General features: G+C 38.9%; 2 protein-coding genes across 2 annotated transcripts; both read right to left on the bottom strand.

Annotated features, from left to right (window-relative positions):
• Nucleotides 1-1,363: 1,363 nt before the first annotated feature.
• Nucleotides 1,364-3,286, bottom strand: kcnf1b (potassium voltage-gated channel, subfamily F, member 1b). Its single transcript, XM_051648298.1, has one exon. It carries the CDS (start codon nt 3,033-3,035, stop codon nt 1,584-1,586), a length of 1,452 nt encoding a protein of 483 aa, XP_051504258.1. The 5' UTR covers nt 3,036-3,286; the 3' UTR covers nt 1,364-1,583.
• Nucleotides 3,287-5,796: 2,510 nt separating this feature from the next.
• Nucleotides 5,797-24,632, bottom strand: rbm25a (RNA binding motif protein 25a). The gene is made up of 18 exons (XM_051648113.1): nt 24,490-24,632; nt 23,948-24,057; nt 23,614-23,663; nt 22,400-22,582; nt 22,048-22,105; nt 20,516-20,676; nt 20,214-20,393; nt 18,622-18,705; nt 14,588-14,841; nt 13,454-13,565; nt 11,804-11,893; nt 11,649-11,722; nt 11,315-11,465; nt 10,853-11,228; nt 8,459-8,766; nt 8,093-8,191; nt 7,967-8,014; nt 5,797-7,131 (listed from the first exon to the last, which is right to left on the bottom strand). The coding sequence occupies exons 2-18, from the start codon at nt 24,039-24,041 to the stop codon at nt 7,039-7,041; spliced, it is 2,415 nt and encodes an 804-aa protein (XP_051504073.1). The 5' UTR covers nt 24,042-24,057; nt 24,490-24,632; the 3' UTR covers nt 5,797-7,038.
• Nucleotides 24,633-26,344: the final 1,712 nt, after the last annotated feature.

Below are 26,344 nucleotides of genomic sequence, written 5' to 3'. Positions count from 1 at the left end.
GGCAAGGGGCTCCCTATATCTTTGCTGGTTGTTTGGAGCTCCTGCCCCTTTTTGGAGCTCTGCCTGCAGCTATATCCTTCTCGCCATCTGAAGCATGCATATTTGGAGGGTGGGGTTTTGGAAAGAGTGTCGTGCTTTAACTGCTACAGTAACTTGGATTGGTGGAAGATTCACAACGTTTAACATCACTTACTGCACCTTTAAACTTTATTTAATCTTACTTGATTATTTAAAATATGGGAAGAATATTAACGACAAGCCTAAAAGGATGAAAATAAAGACCTACAATTAGCTATTGCCCAGTAAAGGATTGAAAGTAGCTTACATGAGGGTGTTAACTTTTACATTTTTTTATAAATCTTTTTGAATTTTGATATACAAATTTCTATAATATTATCAAACATGATGGAATGTTTAAAAGTGAGACAAACCAACTAATACCATAAAACATCACTGAATTCATGAAATCCAAAGTTAAAACTCAAGTACGTGCTGTTTTTTTCCCTCCAAAATGACCTGGAGTGTGGTGTCATTAATACCTGTCTTTTGTTAGTTAAAGGGACATTGAAAAAGCCTACTAAGATTGAAAGTGAGTTTAATATTTTATCCAATTAGATTAAGCCATTTATGTTGGGGACATGAAAAATGCACTTTGTAGTAGAAATGGCCATGGGTTTTTTTTTTACTCAAAACTATAAGAGGGGCAAATATTGCACTGGGAGTGTATGAGTAGCGAAAGAGCACAAGACAGCTAGAGAGAGCAAAAAATGACTGTGTGAATTATTTAATTTGTGGACAGAGTGTTTGGAAGCCAAGACTCACCTGTAGCTCTGCAATCACCCTGTCCATCTTCCTCCCTCTTTCTACCTTTAGCCAAGTAGAGAAGTTAGATAAGAAAAAGGGTGCATACGAGAAGAGTGAATGAGAGTTTGTCTAAATCATGAATGTAATAAAACAAATCAGTTTTAAAAATTAAGGCAGTTTATGTTCACGAGAATCTCACAGCTTCTTGGCAACCAATAAAACCTGCATTTTGGGTAGCCTATGATGAAATAGGCTATATACAGTATATACATGTGTTGGAAAGTGTAGATTTAGGGTATGTGGGACATTTTTGCAAAACTCTCCCCAAAACTTCAGACAAACAAATTAGACTTTATCACAACAAAGCAACACAGCTATATATACAGCAACGTTAACATAATTCTGTTGCTTTTGGAGCAAAAATGTACACAATATTTTAGTTGTCCAACATTAACCAATGTTCCAGCTTTCCCTAATGCACCCTATCTAAACTTATTTCAGATATAAATATTAAGGGGCGTCTCTGCGCGCGGCTTAACGATTCCGAAACAAATAGGCATTTGGAATTTGACATGCACTTTATTTCATTAAGACAAAATAACACTTTAAACAGAAACGCATCAAGAAAACGACTTCCAGTGAAAACAATACAGGAAGCTAGACTGTCACATTCCAACTCTTTGGACGATACAGCACAGCAGTTTATAGCGCACAATGACCATAATAACGCAACCTCTCGTGGAATCTAAAGTGCATTTCGAGTTTCTTTTATTCTTGTCCTAAGTCAGGCTTTTCTTCTTCACTGTCTTCTCAGTCCTGTGCGCTCCAGAAAGGAGATGAATGTATGTGTCGCTACGCGATGCGCGCATGGCACCTTCCATCGCTCTCCCGGGTGCGTCACACCTGCGCGAGGTGCTTCTCACTGCGAGCTCGAGCGACCGCAGCTCCATGAGTTCCAGCTCGTGCTTGGCGGCGGTTTCGAGCACCTTCTGCTTGTTGTAATAGATTACGAAATTGTTGATGATGGGGTGTATGGGCAGCGCTATGGCGATCACCCCGCACAGAAAGCTGATGGCCGCATTGCACCGGCCCAGGGTGGTCTTTGGGTAGATGTCACCATAGCCGACGGTGGTCATGGTGATGATGGCCCACCAGAAGGACTGCGGGATGCTTCTGAACAGCGTCTCCGGGTGGCTCTGCTCCATGGTGTACCCGAGGGCCGAGAACACAAAGATGCCCACTCCCATGTACATAAGGAGCAGTCCCAGCTCCTTGAAGCTTCGTTTGAGAGCGTAGGTGAGAGTTTGCAGTCCAGATGAATGGCGCGCCAGCTTGAAGATCCGCGCTATGCGCATGATACGGAGCGCCTGCACCGCCTGCTGCACGTTGACCAGCTCCATCATTGCCGTGCCGAGATACGTTAGAATCAACACTACATAGAATGGTAGGATGGCCATGAAGTCTACAATGTTCATGAAGGAGAGAGCGAAGCGCACCTTGTTTGGGGAGGATGCGAGGCGCAGCACGTACTCCACCGTGAACCAACCGATGCAAGCCGTCTCAATAGCGTCCAGGCTCGGGTGCTCAACTCGGTTCCCTTCGGAATCCTCAACCTGCAGGTCCGGAATGGTTCCGAGACACATTACGACAGATGACACTAGAATGAAGAGGAAGGACAAGACGGCAATTACGCGGGCGGGGAGCGAGGACTCCGGTTTCTCCATGAATTTCCAAACGAACTTCTGCCACCTCTCCGTGCGACTCACGGCAGGGTCACAGTCCAGATCATCCAGGATCAGTTTCACCTTGTCCGCAATCTCTGCCAGCTCTTCCTCCTTCTCGTTCAAGTTACTCTTGCAGCATTCGTCCAAGTAGCTCAAGTCAATCTTCCAAAACTCCATTTCTTTGATAAAGCAAATAGGGCAGATTCCTCTCTTCATATGGATCTCTCCAAAGTAGTACACTTCTACGATGCATTTAAAAGAGTCAGGGTCTCTGTCAAAGTAGAATTCTCTTTTGCCGGGATCGTAATCATCGCAAAGTGAAGAAATGGCATCAAAACTCCGAGGTGAACAGTTCACAAGTTCGGCGAGCCTGCTCTCCGGATAGCGGTTCAGAATGTCCCCACAGAGAACCAGCCGCACGCCGCCGATATTCACGGCGATTTCTTTCTCATCGCTGTTCGACGAGCCGTTACAGTGCGCGAACCGAGTCCTCGGTAACGTCCACATCCTCGCAGTTCCAGTATCAAAACATCTAAATCGCGTCAGATGTTAGAAATGGACAGTTTTATGAAACAAGACGCATGGAGACGCAGGATCCTCTAATGTCAGAAGACGATGCGCATTGACTGAATATTGAAAAGTCAAATGAAAACATTTTTTTTCTTGTAAATTCTTTGATAAAAAAAAGAATCAGAAGAATGATATCTTGATTTGAGTAGATACAATTTCTCTGCGCTTCGGCGCAGTGGAAGCGCGCAGTTGGCACAGCAGTAAGAGGTCTCCCCCTCCTCCCTGCGCACCTCTCTCTCTCTCTCTCTCTCTCTCTCTCTCTCTCTCTCTCTCTCAATTTAATTTTCAATTCAGTTTCAATTTAAAGTACTTTATTAGCATGATTGTGTTTACATACACTATTACCAAAGCATTAATACACAAAACAGATAATGACAAGACAAATAATAATAATAATAATAATAATAATAATAATAAAACAGTAACAAATAACAATACAAATATAATTAAAATAAGGTGCCAGGTAATTAATAAAATACAAACTATAACAATATATACTATATACTTTCTCTCACACCCCTTACCCTCTTTATCAATTTTCAATTTCAATTTTAAAGTACTTTATTAGCATGAATGTGTTTACATACACTACTGCCAAAGCATTAATACACAAAACAGATAATGACAAGACAAATAATAACAAAGGGGGTTGGTTTTAGGCTTCAACTCTTGGGTTTTAAGGGGTTCATGTTGCAGTGAATTAGGGGAACTTTAATTTAGGTGTGTCCAGAATTTGAGGGATCGTTTTTCCAATATGTGTAATTATGGGTTCGAGAACGCGAAGAGAAATTCCCACCTCGGATAATCTACAGGTGTGTTTACGTCACTAACCTTAAGTTACTTACAGCATTTAATGATGACAGGAAGTTCGATATTTCCATCAAGTCCATGATGATTAATCACAGGTAGAATGTATGCGCTCAAAAAAACAAAAAAAAAAACAAAAACAAAAAAAAAAAAACACTTAATACAGTGCATTTCATACTGTAGAAGTCATTCGACATTTCGCTTTTCCACTGTCGGGGAAGGGCGGCCACCGTAAACCTGTATCTCAGGATTATTGCGCCACCTCTAGTCATTTCATAAGAATTACAACTAGTGTCTGAAAGAAGCATAATAGGTTCAGGTCCAAATCATGTCACAAATCTTATCCATTCCAATATTTCCATGCTGATAAATGTTATAATAACGTAACACAAACATGGTTTATTAAACAATACTACTACTGAACATTCAAAATGTTATTAGTTTGATTCATATACACCGATGAGCCAAAACATTCTGACCACCTGCCTAATATGCTGTAGGTCCTCCGCGTGCCGCCAAAACAGCGCCGACCAGCCGAGGCATGGACTCTACAAGACACCTGGAGGCGTCCTGTGGTATCTGGCACCAAGACATTAGCAGCAGATTCTTCAAGTCCTGTAAGTTGCGAGGTGAAGCCACCTTGGATCAGACTTGTTGATTCAGCACATCCCACAGATGCTCAGTCGGATTGAGATCTGGGGAATTTGGAGGCCAGGGCAACACTTTGAACTCTTCATCATGTTCTTCGAACCATTCTCGAACAATGTGTGCAGTGTGGCAGGGTGCATTATCCTGCTGAAAGAGGTCACTGCCATCAGGGAATACCATTGCCATGGGGTGCACCTGGCCTGCAACTATGTTTAGGTAGGTGGCACATGTCAAATTGACGTTCATATGAATTGTCAGATCCAGGGTTTCCCAGCAGAACTTTGCCCAAAGCATCACACTCCCTCCACTATTGTTGTCTTCCCACAGTGCATCCTGGTGCCATCACTTCCCCAGGTAAACAGTGCACACGTACACAGCCGTCCACGTGATGTAAAAGAAAATGGGACTCATCAGACCAGGCGACATTCCTCTGCTCCAAGGTCCAGTTCCGACACTTGTAGCCCATCGACGGTGGACAGGGGTCATCATGGGCACTCTGACCGGTCTGAGGCTACGCAGCCCAATTCGAAGCAGGGTGCGATGCACTGTTTTGTGACACATTCCTCCTGTAATCATCCTTCCCTCACAGTAGACCTTCTGTCGGTTCGGACCAGACCGGATAGCCTTCGTTGCCCTCGCACACCGATGAGCCTTGGGTGCCCAGCACCCTGTCGCTGGTTTGTCCCTCCTCTGACCACTGTCGGTAGGTACTCGCCACTGTTGACTGGGAGCACCCCAAAAACCTTGCAGTTTAAGAGATGCTCTGACCCAGTCGTTTGGCCATAACATTTTAGCCCTTGTCAAAAATCACTCAGGTCTTTACTCCTGCAATCAACACGTTGACTACGAGACCTGATTGTTCCCTTACCATCTAATCTACCCAGACCTTAATATGTGGCCTTGTTAGGAGATGATCAGTGTTATCACTTCACCTGCGAGTGGTCATAATGTTTTGGCTCATCAGTGTATATTATTTTAAATGTACTGATCTCTTAGGCACATTGATAAGTTATTAAAATACATTATATAATATTACTTTAAATTGTTACCAAATATTTAAGTTTTTGCACTGCATGCAAGCACGAAACATAATAGTTTTAATACAATTGGTCTGTCTATGTTGACTTATGTGATCAACATGAGTGTAAAATCTCAAGGCTTTACTTGTAAGCTTATTAGATCTAAAAACTATAAAAGTCAAAAGGGAGATGAGAAGAGCAAAAACATACAACTTGTTTAGAAAATCAAACATTTTAATATTTCAAAGTCAAATCAATCACCATGGAAACAAATCTTTGACTGGGCTGGTATGTGCAAAGTATTCTACATTCAAAACCACTGCTGCAAAAACCTTCAGAAAATCCCACATCACAGACTCCCATGGTAAGAAATATTAATTCTTATTTAAACAATGTTTCTGTAAATACAGTGCACTGAAAATGACTTCATACTCTCTTGTAATGAGGCAGGCATACAGTTAAGCCCAACTGAGTTCACTTAAATAATTAAAGAAAAACTTCTGATTGAACTTGGTTGTGCAAATATTTGGAGACAGAATAGAATTAAATAACAACTGAAACAAATTAAGACAACTGAAAAGGAAAACAGCCAGCCAAACTAGACATCCCGTTTATTCTGGACATTAAAGGAATATTCTGTGTTCAACACAAGTTAAGCTCAATCAACCGCATTTGTGGCATAATGTTGACTACCACAAAAAATTACTAACTTTCTTTAAAAAAAAAAAAAAAAAAGCAAAAATTAAGGTAGTAAGACACTTAACACGGAAGTGAATGGGGCCAATTTTTGGAGGGTTTAAAAAAGGCAGAAATGTGAAGCTTTATAATTGTATAAAAGTATTTACATTAATTGTTCTGTTGTAGCTGTAAAGCTGTTTAAAACATTGTTTTCACAGTCATTTTAGGGTTTACACCATTACATTGTCATGGCAACGAAGCTGTACAATTGGCAATACCTTTACATAGAAAAGGTTAGTACGTGATTTTGTCACACTAAAGTCATGTTAACACACATATTGTTTACGTCTTGTGGCTTTACATTTGAAACAGTGAGTATTTTAACATTTACAGATTAGCCCCATTTACTTCCATTGTAAGTGCCTCACTGTAACCCAGACTTCTGCTTTTTTTAAAGGAGGGATGATTCAAAATTTTTCTTTCTGGTAATCAACATTATGCCACAAATGCTGTCAATTGAGCTTAACTTGTATTGAACCTGGAATATTCCTTTTAAGCAGCCTTTTCAACCTTTTAATTTTGGAAATGCTGTCAGACACACACACACACACCAGATGTGCAGTTAATTCCCTGGAGAATATAGGAAGAGTGGAAGTGCAGCAGTCTGTATCTCTGTGGTGTTCACCCACCATACTTTAATTTACTTTGAAGAGTTGGAGAGAGATGCAAGGTCACTATCCGCTCTCCTACTCATTTCTATCCCTCTCAGTTCAGCTCAGCACTCCATGTTATTTCACCAGGCCAATTTTCTTGGACTCTGTTTCATAAATCAGAAGTCTCCACATTTTCACTATAAACACTTCTGCCTCCTCATCCAGTACCTGCACGAAAACATACAAATATCGCTTAATATTTAAACAGTGATAGGGCAAATCTCACAAAAACTGTCCAGGTCACATTTCACCCCAAAAATCTAAATAAAAAATTATAAATTATATTTTGCTTGAAGAAAATTAAGCCTATGTGTTGCATTATGACATTGTTTTTCTGACAATTTACTTATTTATACTACTATGATGTATAAGTTTTTTACATTTTAAATAACTTAATTTTTTTTCATTGCAATAATGAGAATGAGACTTTTTGCATTATGTCAATGAGATTTGGGATATGCTTAATTGTCTTGAAAACAATGTAAAAAAAATAAAAATAATAAAATCTTAATTCAGAAATATAATTCCTTATTTCTTTCTTTTGATTTTGGGAAGAAATATGACCCAAGCTTGTTCTCAACAAGGTTTGCGATATAGATCTTATTCACAGCAGTGCCATCTTTGATTTTTGACGGGAATGACAACGAGGCTGTGAGTGATAGACCTACAGTCTCTTCAATGGGCTGTACTGCAGTTGAAGAGTTTCTGGATCGTTCCACGGACAAAACGTTGAAAAAACATCTTTCCAAGAACATTCAGACAAAAAACTCCAGACAACATGAGCTGTGGAACATCAGATATGATCAAGGAGATTTTTACAGCTTTATTCCGTGCATGCCATTGAAGAGATGGTAAGTCTATCCCTCACAGCCTTGTTGTCATTCCTATTAAAAATCAAAGATGTGAATAAAGGTCTTCACCCAATAATTTTAGCTCAGGCATGTTCAGACTCAGAATAAGGTGTGCATGCAAATATCAAGACATCTTTAAACGTGCTACTTACCATGGCAACATCGTCCAGAATTCCCTCTGGTGTGCTGTGAGCCATAATCTGCAATAAAACAGATCACACACTAATACTGATAAAGTAGACCAAACTACATACCAAGCCATATACACCAATACACACCTTAGAACAGACGAATTCGACTAGTGTGGCCTCCTCCTCTCCAATGTACTCTATAATTTTTTTATTAATCCAGGGGCGGATCCTCCTGTCCATCAATGTCTGTGTGGAGAAAAGAGTCATCACTAGAAACACTGAGGGGGGAATGTCCTCGCCAATATCCAGAAAAGTGGTTGATCAACAAGCGGTTTTCAATGATTGATTCGTAAACTTTTACATTTGGCCCCAACCAATCTTGAATATTTGGTTACATCCTTATTGTTCAGTATCTAGTCTGAGCAATTACACACCACAATATACCAATTAAAACTGCAACACCAATAGCTTTTTATTCTGCAAGTATAATCTCTTTTCTCTTTTTTCTCTCACCGTGTCCACCATGTTCCAGTCCAGTTGATAGTTAAAAAGCTCTTGTTTGACTGTGGGGATTTTCTCAATCAGACTCTTGATATGTTTTCGTTTCTCTTCTGTGTTTACACCAGGCCGTGACCCTGTGACCTCTGTCCCATCCAGGCTCAGGCCTCCCTTCTCATCCTCACTGTAGTCCAGAGGTACCAGCTTCCTCTTCTTGGGTGTTTCCTCTGCCTCCTCATCAGCAAACTTATTAAAGACGCTGTCAACTGCAGCAAGAGCCTTTCGTCTTACTGCCTGGGGCATTTTTGGACTGCCCGCAGCACCTGAGCCGTTTAAAGTTAAGGGGAGAAAAAAAAAGGTAAATTAAAGGAAAACTGTGTTATTTTTGTACCACTAGTAGCACCAAGCATAATTGCAAAAATAACTAGATTTAGGACATAAAAAATTGTTAAATAATGTTTGGTACCCTTAGGTTTTAGGCTTTGGTTCAGTGTAAATAAAATGCTGCATTAGAGTCACTTTGATGTTGTCATGACACTGAGCATATGTCTTGTTGTCAGTCAGCTGCAGAAGAATCAACACCATATTTGCAGTGTAATGGTGTCTATAAATGGTTAAATATACTGTATGCAAGGAAAACATGACCCATCACAGTTTAGTATGCAAACAGACAGGGATGACTATTTATACAGATTTCCCATTTTGATTCGATTCCGATTCACAAGCTCTCGATTCCGAATCAATATAGATTCATATGGGTATATTTCAGTTATAATGTCCTTTTTGCTTACATATGAAAGACATTTTTTCCCAGCTAATGCTTTTAATTATACAGGGGACCTTCTACTAAAACTATTAATTTTAATAATTCTATTTTATTAGTTTTTCATCATTTTAGCTTTTTTATGAACAAATCCATGTATTCAATCAATAAATATGTTATACTGCATGTATTATATTTTGTTACATGTTTATTGTTTAATTGTAAAAACAAGTATTTACACTGATTTGTTGAACGTGCTAAAAAAGGCACCGTCTCTTTAAGAAAACCGGCTGTTCTGTAAAGAGCGTCTGTAAATGAGGGCATGTTAACGAGACTTGATTGGCTTTCCCATCTGTGCTATGCGTGATTACAATTAAATGTTTTTGTTTTTTTATCAACAACTGACAGTTAAGAACAGAACAGAAACGCTATTAAAAGAGACATTATTTAATGATAAATGGCTCACGTGGATCTCGTCTTTGGACACTACATTACACAAACAACTTTTACCCTCAACACGCAGTGAAAGGACCTCATTGCTGAATACTTCACCACTTTACTCACAATCACTGGTGAGTGAAATCAGAACATTAGCCAGCCAGTTGCCAATATACATTTTTAGTCACATAGCGCGAAATTTGGTTGTAAAAGTGATTTCCTCTTATTGTAGAGGGTTGCGCATAGAGTGAAAGATCGATCTTGGTATTTAAAAGTCGATATCAAGATTGTTCAAATGAAGATCCTGATGCATCGGAAAATCTATATTTTTACCCACCCCTACAAATAGATGTAAGATAGAAGATGCAAACATTACGATGACGTCATCACTGTTGGTTATATTTTGAATGCTGAGCATGAATTCCGAGCGGTTTGCAAGCGCTGCAATAATGACTTTAAGGGGCCTGGGTAGCTCAGCGAGTTAAGACACTGACTACCACCCCTGGAGACGCAAGTTTGAATCCAGGGCATGCTGAGTGACTCCAGCCAGGTCTCCGAAGCAACCAAATTGGCCTGGTTGCTAGGGAGGGTAGAATCACATGGGATAACCTCGTCATGGTTATCACATGGGATAACCTCGTCATGGTTATCACATGGGATAACCTCGTCATGGTCGCTATAATGTGGTTCTCGCACTCGGTGCTCACACTATTGGTTACGCGTGGATGCCATGGAGAATAGCGTGAGCCTCCACACACGCTACGTCTCCGCGGTAACGCGCTCAACAAGCCACGTGATAAGATGCGCAGATTGACGGTCTCAGATGCGGAGGCAACTGAGATTCGTCCTCCGCCACCCGGATTGAGGCAAGTCACTACGTCACCACAAGGACTTAAAAAATATTGACTTTTCAAACAAGTTTCAAACATTCCCCCAATCTTCTAATGTTCATAAAAACAGATAGCTCACACTATTGGTTGAGCCAACGTTGCAATTCCATTTGGTGCCATTAGTAGTGCAGAAATGACACATTTTACATTTAGAGAGCTCATAGGAACAAAATGTAGAACTCAACTGCAGTAAAATGTCTTCCTTTTGAATAGAAATACTGAATTAAATATTGAATTGAAAATAAAATATTCTTTCACTTTTTTGTACTCAATGTCAGTTTCTTGCACAAAGAGATACGATTTTAGTAGCACACAGACCCAGTTTGAGACTGAGACCTATTTTAGGCCTGTTCTCCTCTGTGGGCGGAGCCTCATATGAAGAGTTCTCCTGCAGAGTGTTGATGCAGTGTGGTGATTCGCTTTCGGGTGTTAGTGGTGTGCCATTGCCGCTGGCAGAAGAGATGGAGGGCACTGTGGTAACAGGTCTAAGTGTGGGCTTCAAGCATGGCTTGTCCTCTCTGTCATCATCTTTGTCCTCATCTTCCTCTTGGTCTGTGACATTATTGTCTGAGGAGTATGCCTCCTGCTCTGTGGATCCTTTTCTCTGATGCTCCTCACAGGGGATTTGCGTCACCTCTTCGCTCTGCTCCTGCTTTAGAGGAGGCTGGCACTCCCTCTCGGCCTCCTGCTGCATCTGCAAGTTAGAAACAGTCACAAACTAAGATACACACATGAATACACACATAATGTACAAATACACACACACACACACACACATACCCTCTGAAGTTCAGCATCAGGGTCTGGGTGTCCCTCTGCTAGAAGTCTCTGTCTGATCTCCTCCAGTTCATCTTTCTCTCTCTTTCTGTCTCTCTCATCAAATTCCAGCTCTTTCTCTCTGTCCCTCAATCGCTTCTGCAGCGCGCTGCCCCTGAGAGAAAAAAAGGGAAAAAGCATGATAGAGAAAGTGAGAGATATTCTCTTTCTTATCCACAAGAACCATACATGCTTTCCTTTTCAGAATCTGCTAGTAAGTAGCACACATATCTAACTGTAAAATGACCATTTGTAAAACTAAATGTTAATGAGCAGCATTGGTAATATGGGTTTGTACCTGTAGTATTTAGGATCATCTCTGTCATCATCATAATCCTCCAGGAACTCTTTCAATCGCTTCGCTTCTTTACTCTGCAGAACACATACAAAGTTTTCCTTGCATCTTTCCACACAGTACTTTGAATGGCAGTTTTTTTTTTTATCAATTCTCACCATCTCCCTGCATCTTTCCTCATCTCTCTCCTCATCTTTAATGTAATCCCTTGATTTTTTCCTCTCTCTGATCTCCCAGTTCTTCAGGCGCTGTGAAAGACCAAAGCACAGTATCTTACGGTGTTCTGCATCAAATGCAGTTCTGTTTGTCATGCATTTGAGAATAAAGGAGGGCAGATGATCAAGAAACACAATACCAGAGCAGAGCTCTAGACTGCCACATAAAGTCCACTTGAAATGTTTTTTTGTTGTTGTTTTTTTCCCCTTTTTCTCCCAATTTGGAATGCCCAGTTCTCAATGTGTTTTTTTAAGTCCTTGTGGTGGTGTAGTGATTCGCCTCAGTCTGGGTGGCAGTCAGTCTTGCCTCTGCGTCTGAGATCGTAAACCCACGCATCTTATCACGTGGCTTGTTGAGCGCGTTGCCACGGAGACATAGCGCATGTGGATTCACGCCATGCACCGCGGCAACCACGCTCAACACACCACCGAGAACGAACAACATTATAGCGATAACGAGGAGGTGACTCTACCCTCCCTACCGGGCAAATTTGGTTGCTTAGGAGACCTGGTTGGAGTCACTCAGCACGCCCTGGGATTCGAACTAGCGATCTCCAGGGGTGGTAGCCAGCGTCTTTACCACTGAGCTACCCAGGCCCCCCTTCCACTTGAAATGTTAAAGTTTCCTGCACCAAAAACTATTTATAAACATAATATAGTTTTAATTTAGCTTTACACAACCATTTTCCACTCTCTCTCTCTCTCTCTCTCTCTGACCCTTGTAATTAAACTTGTTTTTGTTACTAGCTATACCTTTCAGACTTCCCTGTGTTAGTGTCGTCACAGTACCAAAATTTCAGTAGTCAGTACCAATACCAGTAAAATTTCACAGTTCTCTATACCAATTTTGATGCCACAGCAAAAATATGCTAATATGATAATGTGCTACTGAACACACCAGTTTAATAATTTAATAATTATTTTAATTATTATTATTTTCCAGAACTCCATGTTTTAAAGTTTAATTTCGTCATCAAAATAGTATCTAATCAATTAATTCTTAAAACGTTTAACAAGTGAAAATGGAACTTTTCAAAATGTCATTGTATTTTTTCATATAAAAAAAAATGCTTGCTTAATTCTTCTTCTTATTATTATTACAGTGAATATTACATTTTACTGTACTTATTTCTGTCACAATTTCTTCAATTTCAGGCATCTAGCTTTTATCTCGAATCGTGCTTTTATTATGATGTGTGTTTTTTTTTTTTTTGCCGGAAGCTTTCACTTTACCGGATAAACAGTTCGCAACACAGCACAGTGTGATCATTGAAGACTTTAAGTCGCCTCTGAAATCTCATCTCTTTACACTGGTCTTTGAGTCTGACAAATGAAATGTAGGATGCAGTTTTGGAATGTTTGCATTTTAGATTACTGGAAGCCCAAAACATAGAGAAAAAGTTGTGTTTACGAAAGAAAACATATTAGTGTGGATGTGGCTCCAGAAATGGCCTGGGTAGACTGGGGAGGGGGCTATGCATAAGAATAGAGTACAAATATGCATTTGAGAGAATGTTTACATAGTGGATCAAAATCATATTTCAAAGATCCTGTTTTCCCATTATATCTTCTAGAATCTTAAAGATTCCAAACCTCCTGATAGGCTGCCTCCTTTTCACGTAGCTTCCTTTCCAGCTTGCGCCGTTCGTATGTCTCCTCCTCATCCTCCTCTCGCTCTCTTTTCTTTTCTTCTCGACTTCTCTCCCTTCAAAACACAAATGCACCCACCCAACATTAGAAACTAGCAATTACACTAATAAACAACACCTACAAAGGAAGACAAAGATTTTAGACAAACATCTTTGAAGATTCTCAAATGTTCTTAACAGAGAAGTCTAGTTACAGTGCTTGCGAGGCAGCACTAGAGTTAGACTTTCGTACTTCAGCCTTAGGTGTGCCATCTATTTTTGGTTATTGTAAACTTTATGCTTTTCAAGAAATGTAAGACTAAAATCTCCCGCTGATTTACACTGATAGAATTTTCAGCAATGTTCATTCAAAATTTAACTGACAGTGATTACATCATTGTAATATCTGACACTATTCTTTTTGTCTTTACAAGCGCTGGCACCATTCTCTTTAAAGACAACATGAAACAGTATGCACTATGCATTTGACTTACATTTCTGAATGAAATGTAATATGGGGAAAAAAATGTAGGGCAGGATTTAATCTCATTCCTTTTTCAAGATTTGATTGGATTGTTAAAATCAATCTATGATATTATTGCTTAAAATAATTATTGGACAGCAAATGGGGTCAATATTGATTTCATGTAATCTTTAAAAAACATTATGGGGGCCTGGGTAGCTCAGTGGTAAAAGATGCTGGCTACCACACCTGGAGTTCGCTAGTTCGAATCCCAGGGTGTGCTGAGTGACTCCAGCCAGGTCTCCTAAGCAACCAAATTGGCCCAGTTGCTAGGGAGGGTAGAATCACATGGGGTAACCTCCTCGTGGTCGCTATAATGTGGTTCGTTCTCGGTGGGGCGCGTGGTGAGTTGAGCGCGGATGCCGCGGTAGATGGCGTGAAGCCTCCCCGCGTGCTATGTCTCCGTGGCAACGCGCTCAACAAGCCACGTGATAAGATGCGCGGGTTGATGGTCTCAGACGCGGAGGCAACTGGGATTCATCCTCCGCCACCCGGATCAAGGTGAATCACTACGCGACCACGAGGACTTAAAAAGCGCACTGGGAATTAAAAAAAAAAACCATTATGGACACACACCTTGATCTGCTTCTGTCTATACTTTGATCACGACTTCTTTCTTTTTCCCGCTCTTTTTCTTTCTCCTTCGTTCTTTCGCGGTCACGGTCTCGCTCTCTCTCTCGCTCCTTTTCTCTCTCCTTCTGCCTCTCTCTCTCACGCTCCTTATCCCTCTCTCGATCACGTCGTTCTCTCTCTCGTTCCCTCTCTTTGTCCCTGTCTCCCCTGTCTTTCTCAACCTGCTGTCGTTCTCTATCCTTCTCCTCCTCCAGTTTCTGCAGGGTTCCGATGGGGAAAGAGAGACATTATTTCACATAACTGTAAGAACACACATATAGAACAAGGGCAAAGTTTTACAATCTCCCTGAAAACACAGGGAAACCAGTGTCTCAGTACGATAAAAATCAGATGATGTTCTCTGCAATAATAAAACCATGTCATGTCAAATTTCAGTATTCAATAGCAATATTAGTGAAATTTCAGTATTTTTGATACCACAGCAAAAACTATTATGCAATTAAACACACCCTTTTTTTTTTTTTATTTAAATACTGATATATGAAATTAAAACAGTGGCATGTAGCCTTAAAGTGTTTCTCAACTAAGTAAACACCGCATCACATTTTTTTCAAACAATTAAGTTAATCATTCATAATAAAGAACGAAGAAATAAATAAGCAGTGAATGGTTCTCTTTTTTTTTTTGTCAATATTTTTGTTTGAATAATATTAACAACATATTAGGCAGTGGCAGGTCTATTCTGCAAGGCCAATTACATGGATCTGATATTTTATCCTGCCTGTAGTTTACACATTTTTGTTGATTTCTTTTTTTTATTTTTTTTTATTTTTTTATTTACAAACATACAATAATGTTATATAGGCCTTTACAGTAGTAAATAACAACTAAAATAGCCTATGCTAAATGTAAAAAAAATATAATAATAAAACAGCAGGAACAGTCTGGCCATTTATTTGAAGTTATTTCAGGTATTGTCCTCTAGTGTAATATTATCAAAATGTATCATATTTCAGGTATTGGAGCAATTCACCAATGATGATCAATAACCTTTAATTCAGTCTGACTGCGTTATACACCGATGCGTCCAAATATGAAACTGCACTTGTCTCAAACAGATGAAGACATGTCGACCCGATATCATGTTGAACTCGTTATAAATGGACACGTCGTGATTTAGTTTCAGATTTTCTGCGTCCTAGACACTTACATCGTCAGCGAGCATCACAGTAGCCTATCATTCTTACAATATGAATTTAACCATGTATTATGCTGCATTTCCCACAAAAGAATTTCGCCGGCCAAATGGCGAATACATTACTCAAACTCTGGTATCTTTTCTCCCTTGATATAGCACGTCTACAGAGGCAGAATATTTGTATGAATGAACAAAGTCAGAGCTGTGTGGCTTTAAAATAGATTTGCGAGTGCATATGACACGCACACGCACTGGGAGATTTCATAAAGCAGTGTCCAGTTTTTAGCAAGAGCAAAGGACGTCCGCATGCGAGCGGAGAGATTCGCGCTTGCACAGCAGGTACATGGATGCACACTCGCATGATATGCATGCGTTCACGACATTCACAATAGTATTATAACGCCAAAGAGCTACTGTGTATTAAGCTGGACTATGGTCTATTAAGCCAATAATTTTAATTTACCATCACAATAAATTTTTATAGTATTTATTTATGCGTTTTGATTTCACTTGGTGAATTTATCATCAATCTCCGCGCATCCCCTGACATGCTCTGTGGCTTTAGACAAACCAAATGCAAAGATATGCATGTGAGTGTGCAAAAGCAGCCAACTGTCAGTCACACAGTTCACCGGGTAGTGAACTGATTCGGTGGTTGGTACTACCAATACAGTAGAAAGACTGGATTCATTATGTTTTTATTTTAATATCAACTTGGTACCAAAGGACCCTACCACAAAAAAATAGTCTATTTAAGTCATAATTCACATAAAAGCAAGGTTAATCATTTTCATTCACTGATTTATTTACAGAGCAGTTTTGCAGAGATATTTCAACAAACAGTAATACACTGTATTCCATCGAAATACACTGACTTTGGCAAAATGAATGAAATCAGAGAGGTGGAGTCTCACCCAAGCGTCGTCTTCTGTTGTCTTTCAGGCCTCAGCTGACCCAACAAATGTAAACATGAACATAAACAGATGCTGGCCATCCAAAGACAGAGAGGCTACAGAATAAACTAACAGTTTAAAAATCACTTTGACAATAGGAGACAATGTCTGCTTTACAAAATGTTTGCTTTACAAACTTGTGGACAGCACCTTTCAGCTCTGAATGGTCAACGCCGAGAAAAGAGAAGATGCAAGGCAAAAAAAAAAAAAAAAAAAAAAAAGAAGCAGGACCGAAAGATGCGTATACTGTATAAGGGGTTGGATAGCATGGGAGTGGCATTCATTTCAGTTAATTTTAATGAGCCAAAAGGTCTAATATCTTAAGTTTCTTTTTGTGAACTTACCTCAAAATAAAAACCGGTTTGGACAGTTCTTTGTATTTCACTATCTCTCTTATTTTATGTAAAAAAAAAAAAAAAATCGTTTTATGGGCCAAAAAGTCCCATTTTCCAAGCCCTCTCTGACCCTTAGAATTAAACAGCTTTTCTTTTGTTTGTTTTTTGCTGCGGTGTCTTTAAGACTACTATGTAAATGCCTTCACCGCATGTGAAATAAGATACAGCGCTTTGCTGCACTTATTCTTGACCTGCGAGTTTGCTGTCTGGTTCAGTACAGCTTTTAACTGCCCTCTCTTTTGCAGTCAGAAATACATTGTGACATGTTCACCAAACAATCCATGCTGAATGTAACACACAAACTGCTAAGACCAGACTGAAATGCTCAGGGATCTTCCTAAAAATAAAACTCAGCCACTCTTTTCTAACGCTGGAATAAAGGATATGCAGAGCAGCAGATGCTACACACATTCAGAAACATTCAGGAACACACATTCAGGTTTCAGCAGATTACACCTGCCGACATGTATCAGTAACACAACCACGGACACTAACACACAAGCAAGAGATAGAAAGAGATAGAAAAGGAAAAATTGGAAATATGATGATCTTACCTGAGAAATCTTCAGTTCTGCACGTGCTGTGAAAGGGCGCCCCCTTCCGACTGCAGTGAAAAATACTGCAGTGGTTATTCAGTACTGCACTTCTCACCAAAATGCTTTTGGACATAGAAGACCCACAATGGTTCACTCAGCTCTGCGCACACAAAACTTTCCAATCACAAATGTGGTTTATCGAGCAACTTGTTGATGAACATGTTATATTTCAGCAGGTCATTTTTAACACTATTGTATGGTCAATGAAGTGCAACATTCCTGAGGCCCAGAGCCAGTTGCACCTTTGTAGATCCTCCAGAAGGGGGCGCCCAACATATGTAGAGTAGAAATGGAGTCTCATACTTACATGCTCTATTCCAGCAACTTTTTCCAAAGCTCTGAGATTCATCTTGCTTTAGTCACCATATGACCTCTACCGTAACGGTGGGGTTTAATGAACAGATTAGCTTTAGAGGGAGGTTTACAGTTCGTTCATGCACTTTTTTTTTTTTGGTAAATCTAGCTTGAACTGGTTCTGTCAATCTGCTGCCATTGCCCCCCACTCAGAGAACAATGTACAGGGTTTTTGTCTTCTCTGTTTGGATGTTACCTTTACTACAAGCATGAGTTCTTCTTGAGAACAGCTTCTAAAGCTGCTGCCTGACTAAATTAAATGAGATTGTTAGGTGTTTCTTGATTTAGACAAGTTCCCTACACTGCTGTCTAAAATGGGAAGGATATATTAAAGTGGACAGTATATGCATCAGACTATATAATATGATTCTACTGATTTGTTTGTGTGAATTTGCTCTGCCCTTATTTAGGTTCTTGAAAAGTCTCAATTAAAATGATGTGGGAATACAGAACTCTAGATGTGGCCGTCTTCAGTCCACAGACTATGCTAAGAGAGGGAAAGAGAGAGAGAGGGAGAAAAAAAAATAAAAAAGTGTGTTACCTTGTGTGTGTCTCTGAATTTGCTAATCTCTCTGGAAATCAGGTCTCGCTTGTCATCCTCCATCTCCATGGCATTTATATCATTCTGGAAAAAATGTAAATAAAAACACATACACATACACACACAAACACGCAAACAGATAGATTAGACCATATCAGAAACTTCAGAAAAACAACCCATAGTAGAAGAGGACTTTTAAGAACAATAATTAGCATTAGTGGTCCAACAACTACTGTGTGCATTTTTCGTTTCCCTCTTTGATTTGTAACTTGTGGCACCTAATAAACATGCAACAAAAAATAAAAATTATAGAGCAAATAGTTTTCCAAACAACTGATGTCCACATATGTGGACAGTGGGACTAAGCTGAGAATTTTTTTTAATAATATCAAGCTATAGAAAAAGTCTTTTATAAAGTTTTATCAAATTGTTTATTATGTTCCAGGAGTGTTGGTTATTCATGTTTTTGAGATGTTACAGACATTACAGCTGATTTTCTGTAAAGCTGCTTTGGAACAATGTGTATTCGGAAAAGCACAAATAAAAAAAATTTAAAAAAAAAACATACAAATAAAAATTATTTGACTTTGTGACATATGCTACAATATTTGCTTCTTCTTTGGCAACAAAATCTCAATGTTCTCTCTTTGCACTGTCAAACAAACAAATGATAGCCAGTTCTGAAGCATTTTACCAATCAGAAATTAGCATAATTAATTCTGATACAAGTAATGGCCAGCATCATCCAATCACTGCCAACCATGTTAAAATAAAATGATACATTATAAATTCTGAATCTATGTACTGCTTACCATTATCCCATGTCTGCGAAACATGTTGAGTGGTCCAAACATCATCTGCGGCCTGGAACTGAACTTTTGATAAGACGTTTGGATTGAATGCACTTGTCTTCATAGAAATCTATAGGATGCTCCCTTGCTACATATTTAGTGAATGACTTGACCTCCAGTGTGCTGTCTGTCTGCACTGGTCTCAGAACAGTCCGAAATGCACCGTATTTTCATCCTAACACCATATAAAGTCTCTGAAAGCAATTTTTTTTTCTCAATGTGAAAATGCAGAGTAAATATAGGATTTCTAATGAAAACCTTGTGCTATTGTACACTATAGTGTACATTGTGTTGAGTAACGTAGTGTTTCGTGATAAGTTGCTAAAATTTTTAAAATTACATATCAGATGAAACTAGAGACTCTAATCTTTTGACTCAAACAGGTTTCAATGTAAAAACGTAATTAGGTTTCTTAACAGATGTAGCTTTGTTGGCGTTTCTCCCAAAGACAAACTCTGCTGTGATCGGTGCCATGTTGTTTTGTCACATGACTCTGTACATCTTAGTTTAACCTTTTACTGACAGCACAGAGTCTCCTGAACTGAGATCAGTCGGTTTAAATGAAATTATATTACGCGTTTCATATAGGGAAGCCAGAATACAGCATCCACACATGTGTACGCAGGGTCGCACGAGGTTAAGTGGAACTTTCTGGAGAAAGCTGCAGTAATTAAAGTGATGATACTATGACAGGGCTTTTCTCAGGTCAGTACAGTTACCATGGTAAAAGTAAAAACGTACCTCCTTCTTCTCTCTACGTTTCTTGCGTTGATGGGCATCAGCATCCTGTGAGGAGGCCGTGAGCTCACTGGAATACTCCCGGATCAGACCGTCGATAGCACCCTTCACCATCTGATCACGCCGCTTTGTCTCATCATCCAGAACCTCTTCAGCTGTAGCGTCTTCTCTAAACTGAGGAGCCTATATGGGGGACATGTTTTTGCATTACATGTGAAATGTATCAGTTTACAAACTCCTCTAAGGACTAAAGGACATATTGTATTGATTGATTTAGCAGTTCAGAGTCATAGAGGCCTATTTACCCCATTTGGCCTCTTCTGATTGGCCTTCCAGGTGTCCAGCTGAGCTTTGGTCTTTGCATCCACTTTCACAAGTAACTTCTTATCTCCCACTTGCAGCTCATGAAGTAGTCGGAGAGCTCTCAGCGTGGACTCAGGCTCTTTGTACTCACAGAAACCAAACGCTACACACAAACACAAGTAGAAGTTTAATATGCATCACAACATCTGTTAAAATGTGAATAAAAAGATCTGAAGATAAAGATGTTTTTTAACCCTGGAACGCATATGGGAATATAAAATGACCCAGCGCCTAGTTTTTAATAACTGCCACTCCTGGTATTCCTCAATTAAGGTGTCTTCTATCATATGAACTGACTTTTTTTTTTTGTTTGTTTTTTTTTTTAGTTTAATATGTTTTTTTTAACTACAAGACAATTTGCATCACTACCCCTTGAATGCATATATGGGTCCTATATAACAAATAGGTGTATGGTATTCAATACATTTAACACTGGTATTACTTTTGTAATACATTGATTTTTTCAGTTTCCATTTGTTATGTAATTAAATATATGTTAAATACCATGTTCATATTTATGTGTAGTATGCAAGTATAGAAAGTTGTCATTCAGCTAAAGCTTACATCCAAAGTGCTTAAAACCAACTGATCTCAGTTCAGGAGACTCCGTGCTGTCAGTAAATGTTTAAACTTTCGATGCATGGAATCATGTGACAAAACAACACGGTGCCAACCACAGCGGAGTTTGTCTTTGGGAGAAATGCCAACAAAACTACATCTGGTAAGAAACCTAATTAAGTTTTTACATTGAAACCTGTTTGAGTCAAAAGATTAGAGTCTCTAGTTTCATCTGATATGCCATTTTAAAATGTTTTGCAATTTATCACGAAACACCATGCTGCTAAACACAATGTGCACTAATGTGTACTTAGCAAAAAAAAATTCAAAAGAAATACTATATTTACTGTGCAGCATCACATTGAGAATTAATGGGTTCTTTCAAAAGCTGAACAATTTTGCATTCAGAGGCTTTATATGGAGTTGGGACGAAAATAAGGTGAATTTTGAACTGTTCTGAGATCAGTGCAGACAGACAGCACACCGGAGGTTAAGCCATTCACTAAAAAGGGAGCAAGAGAGCATCCTATAGCTCTCTATGCAGCTAAGCGCATTCACTCCTACATTCCAACCAAAAGTTCAGTTTCAGGCTGCAGATAATGTCTGAACCACTCAACATGATAATCAGTGCATAGATTCAGAATTTATAATGTATAATTTTATTTTAACATGGTTGGCAGTGATTGTATGATGCTGGCCATTACTTTGAATCAGAATTATGCTCATTTCTGATGTAATGTCTGTAATGTCTCAAAAACATGAATAGCTACTTCAAGGCCTAAGTAATCAAACAAAAACAAAAAAAGTCTGTTAAAACTGACATTGCTAGAGCTCACCAATGAGACATTTGGAGACTGGGGTGGATTACAGACGACTGACAGGCTTAACGCTGAGGATTATTAGTCTTACTTTTTACCTTGCAGTTTTCCAGAAGCCCCCTGGACTCTTTTCCAGCTGAGGACCAAACCACATTTCTGCAGAACAGAAGGAAAATAAGGACCAGACTTAATCTGTGACAAGCTGTCTATAAAACACTTACAATGGATGCTTACTGAGCAAGTGTTCCAGAGGCTGTATAAGCAGAGAAGTGAAGCTCTTTGTTAAAGCAGTTGCATGAATTCGTCAGTAATTATTATTATTATTTTTTTACATTTTTAATGAGTCTCAAAACACCATGACAAAATATGAAGATATGTTAAGCTCTCAGTCAGTAGAAATGGACAAATAAAACACCTGATGTCCTTGTACTCTACAGCACATAAACTCACCGCCAACAGCTGTCGCACCAGCATGTCAGAGGCCTTTTCTGAGATGTCTCCCACAAACACTGTGGTGGTCGGCCCTGTGTTGGCACCTGTACCTTCCTCAAGCTCCTTGGTATGGGTGGCAATGGCCTCCCTAGTCAGCCCCAGTGGCTTCTGAACTAACTGCACTGTAGTTGGTACCAAAACCTGTGGTGTTCAATTAAAACAAAGGTACATTTCAAGTGTACCAGTTAAGACATTACATACATACTGAAAAAAAAAAAAAAACTCTGTTAAGTAAATATAGCAGAAAAAATTACGTACTTTCTTCATTTAAGAAGTTAAAGCGTAAATTTTAAAATACTAAGTAAATTCTACATTTGTACTTACATTTAAACATGTCAAATGAATGCTCTAGTCTATCTTATTAGTAAATATTACCCTATTCGTGATTGTTATCTTTATATTGTGTCATGTATCGATCTTAAAGTAAAAAACTATGTCATATTTATTTTCTAATTTGAGTAAATTTCACAGGTAAATTAAAATAAGTAAATTTTACATAACTTTTCGAAGCTTTTCGAACAAACTACATAGCATGCATTAAGCTTCCCCGTGGAAGGGTTCCGTAAGTGTTACATGATTAAACGTGTTTATAAGGAAAGTTCAAAATGTGAAATGTTCCAATAAAATGTTCATTTAAGTTTTACTTAATGCGCATTCTCATAGTTTTGCAGTTCCAAGAAATTATTAAGGCTTAATGCCATATTTATTCTATGTTGTTCGTAACAGTTGTCAGTTGAGGGCGCTATTTTGCTGCTGTTGTTTTTGACACCCAATTCTGCTTGGTGTGGGTCTCAATAAAGCTCATTTGGTACCTTTGGAGTGTGTGGTTTTTTTAAAGGGGCGTGGCTAATCCAGCTCAGTTTATGGAAATTAAAGAACTGCTAAAATTGCTTACAGCACCTTTAAGTAGATTTTACTTAATTATATACCATTAAAATTTACTTAAAATAAACTGTGCACAAAAACTTGCTAAATAAAGCGAATCTTTCAAATCCTTTTTTTCAGTGAGAAACCTGATTATCAAGGAAAGGTAATTCCCAAGTAAAAGGATTCACTCGTGTTCAGCTCTTAACTAAATAACAGCATTTATAAATATACAATAGCTGCTGAGAATTAAACGCAGCTCAATAAGTACCCATGAAACCAATAGTTTCAGAACTCTCTGTACATACCGCTGGGGAAGGAGGCATCATTCCCATATGCATTGAAATTATTGGACTCGCTGACAAGGGAAAAAAGAAAAAGAAATATTGAACAACATAGATGAGCTGTAATGCGGCTGTACTGTTAATACTATAAAATGATCAGGAATAAACTGGACTCTGTAAAGCTGAATTTCTCCTTGGCAATCAATAAAATGTCTATATCCATCTAATATGGGCTTGTTTCCAATTTTTTAACTACAGCTACATATCTCTGAATATGACACTACAGTATAATTATCTCAGATTTGTTAAGAGAAAATGGAGATTAATTCATTATCTCTCTCTCATATTTAAGACATACCTGTAGGGACATTGGTGGGAAACCCTGCAAACTGTGTGGCAGAAATGCCAGGGGGTAACTGGGGTATTGGGTTCAGATGAGGAGGGAATGACATCTTCTGTTACACCGATCTGTGAGATAGATTCTCATGAAGATCCACAGAAAAATAAAATAAAAATAAAAGTGTCTGGCCATGCAAAGTCATTGTAACTGCTGAGCAATGATTGCCCTCATAATAGAACATTTGTTTACAGAGGGCAAATCATGAGATAGTCTTTAATGATTTAATAATGCAGTGAATATTGGTATCAGTTTCTGCTACAAAACAGCAAGAACCTCATTTGCATGATTCCATCTATGTTCTGCATTATGAGGTCAAAGCAAAAGGTCTTTTTTCATCCAGTGCTGGATAAATCCAACATTTTATAATGAACCAGCACCCACTGCATCCACATGCACACTATGAGATCCAAATAAACGCATTTTAACCAACATGAAACAGAGGGCCGGCTGGAAAATACATGTATTGCTCTACATTAACTCAATTATTGATTAAGACTCACCAAATTAGGGGTTTTAGGATCAAGGCTTTCTGTCCGTCGCAGGTATGTATAGATAACGCCACGTTCAGTTAAATACTTAAGTGTTCAGTGTTTCCCTCTGATTTTGGTCACGCGTTCCTCTGATAATAAGAGAGTGTCCAGAGAAAAATCATAGAAATAAACGAGTAGAATGGCAATTTCAGTATGAAACAGAATTTAGAAATGGGCGGGGCTCAGTGGCCCAAACTTTGTCTCTAATTGTTCAGTTACGGTGGGTCTAATTGTCTTATTTTAACGTTTCAGAGTGGATATTTAATTAAATTGTAACTTGAGAGCGACTATTCGGATGTAAATTATCGTCAAGATCGCTGCTAAAGTAGTCAATTCAACGGCATTGTCAGGGGCTGTTCAGACCAAAATCGTCCTTGCGCTTAAAAAAAGCGATGCGCAGCACAACGATTATATCACTGCGTCTAAAAACAACGCGGTGCTTCTGCACGACACACGAAAAACTTCGAGATGTGGTGCAGCGGTCAAAGACGTGCGTCAAGCGCATTGTTTAGATAGAAAAACTTTAAACACAGCGCAGACGCAAAAAACGATTCGGTGTGAACAGCCCCTTATTATGTACCCTGTACTTTTTCAGCTTCGTTTGTGATTACTCCATTATGCATTTAGTTAGTTATTTTATCTAGACTGCTTGGGCGGATTTTCACCTATATGTCAGCTAACACTGCTTGATCTAATTGAAGTAAAAAATAATACACGTTTTAGTGTACAAATGTGTTCAGTAAAAAAAAAAAAAAAAAAAACTAACTTAGATTTGAATGGAGATTTTGATTTCTGAGCCGACAAAAGCCCCCTGGAGGAAGACTCTGGATGCACAATCGAGTAACGTTATTAGCATTTGCCACTCAATGAGAAACATCCATCTACCGGAAATTCTCCTATAGGCAGCACAACGTCACATTATTGCTACAGCGCCACCAAACGTCTAGCTGGCCTTCTTTCAGCTACATTACGTAAGATTTTTTGGTTAAAAATGAATAAATTGCCATTATTGATTGAGTACATACGTGGGCTATCTGGGAATGCTTTTAAAGATACTTCTGCAACACTTTGTTGATGTTGTTTTGGTGTTAGTTGTGTGGAAAACATCGATTATAATCGGATTTGTAGACAGAAGAGTGCTAAACTCGCCGCACCAGCGTGATCAAATTACGTCATGCGCGTGCTCGCGAGGGGCAGTCAGAATCTGGCAGGGCGCAAATTTCGGCACAACAACTGCGCATGCGCTTGTCTGCTTGTGTCTTTCAGCATAGATGTTAAAATGAGCGGAAGAAGAAATAGTTCCCATCCTGCACAAGTATTTGCTAATATAACCTAATCCTTTTTCATTTCACTTTGAAGGTTATGAATATTGATCATGTTCATGGAAACCAAATAATAATAGCCCTAGTTAAAAAAAAAAAAAAAAATATGTTAGAATCGATATTTTTGATACATTAGTATCGGAAGTATCTATACTTTAGGATCGATCCGCCCAGTACCGGTGTTGTGGATCAACTGGGGATCTGGGGATGTGCGCGTTCATGTGACTAATTTTATTTGCCTTTTCAGCAGATTCGTTCAATGTGAATTGTCAATGAGTTATTTTTCATGTTAACTTGGGACATTGGTTTGAAAAGGAACTGGCGTTTAAACTTGTCAAGAGCAGTTAATCGTCAGTGGAACTCTTTAATTTGCTAAACTAAAGCATCATAGGCTGAAATGTGTCAATAATAGGCATATACTCTTCAATTACTTCCATTTATCAACAACAAAAAATATATATATATTAGTATTATACGTTTAAGAAAATGATTCTTTGCTCAAA

Source organism: Myxocyprinus asiaticus, chromosome 21 (assembly GCF_019703515.2).
Source record: "Myxocyprinus asiaticus isolate MX2 ecotype Aquarium Trade chromosome 21, UBuf_Myxa_2, whole genome shotgun sequence".
NCBI classification, from domain to species: domain Eukaryota; kingdom Metazoa; phylum Chordata; class Actinopteri; order Cypriniformes; family Catostomidae; genus Myxocyprinus; species Myxocyprinus asiaticus.
This window is presented reverse-complemented; position numbering and strand designations above follow the sequence as displayed.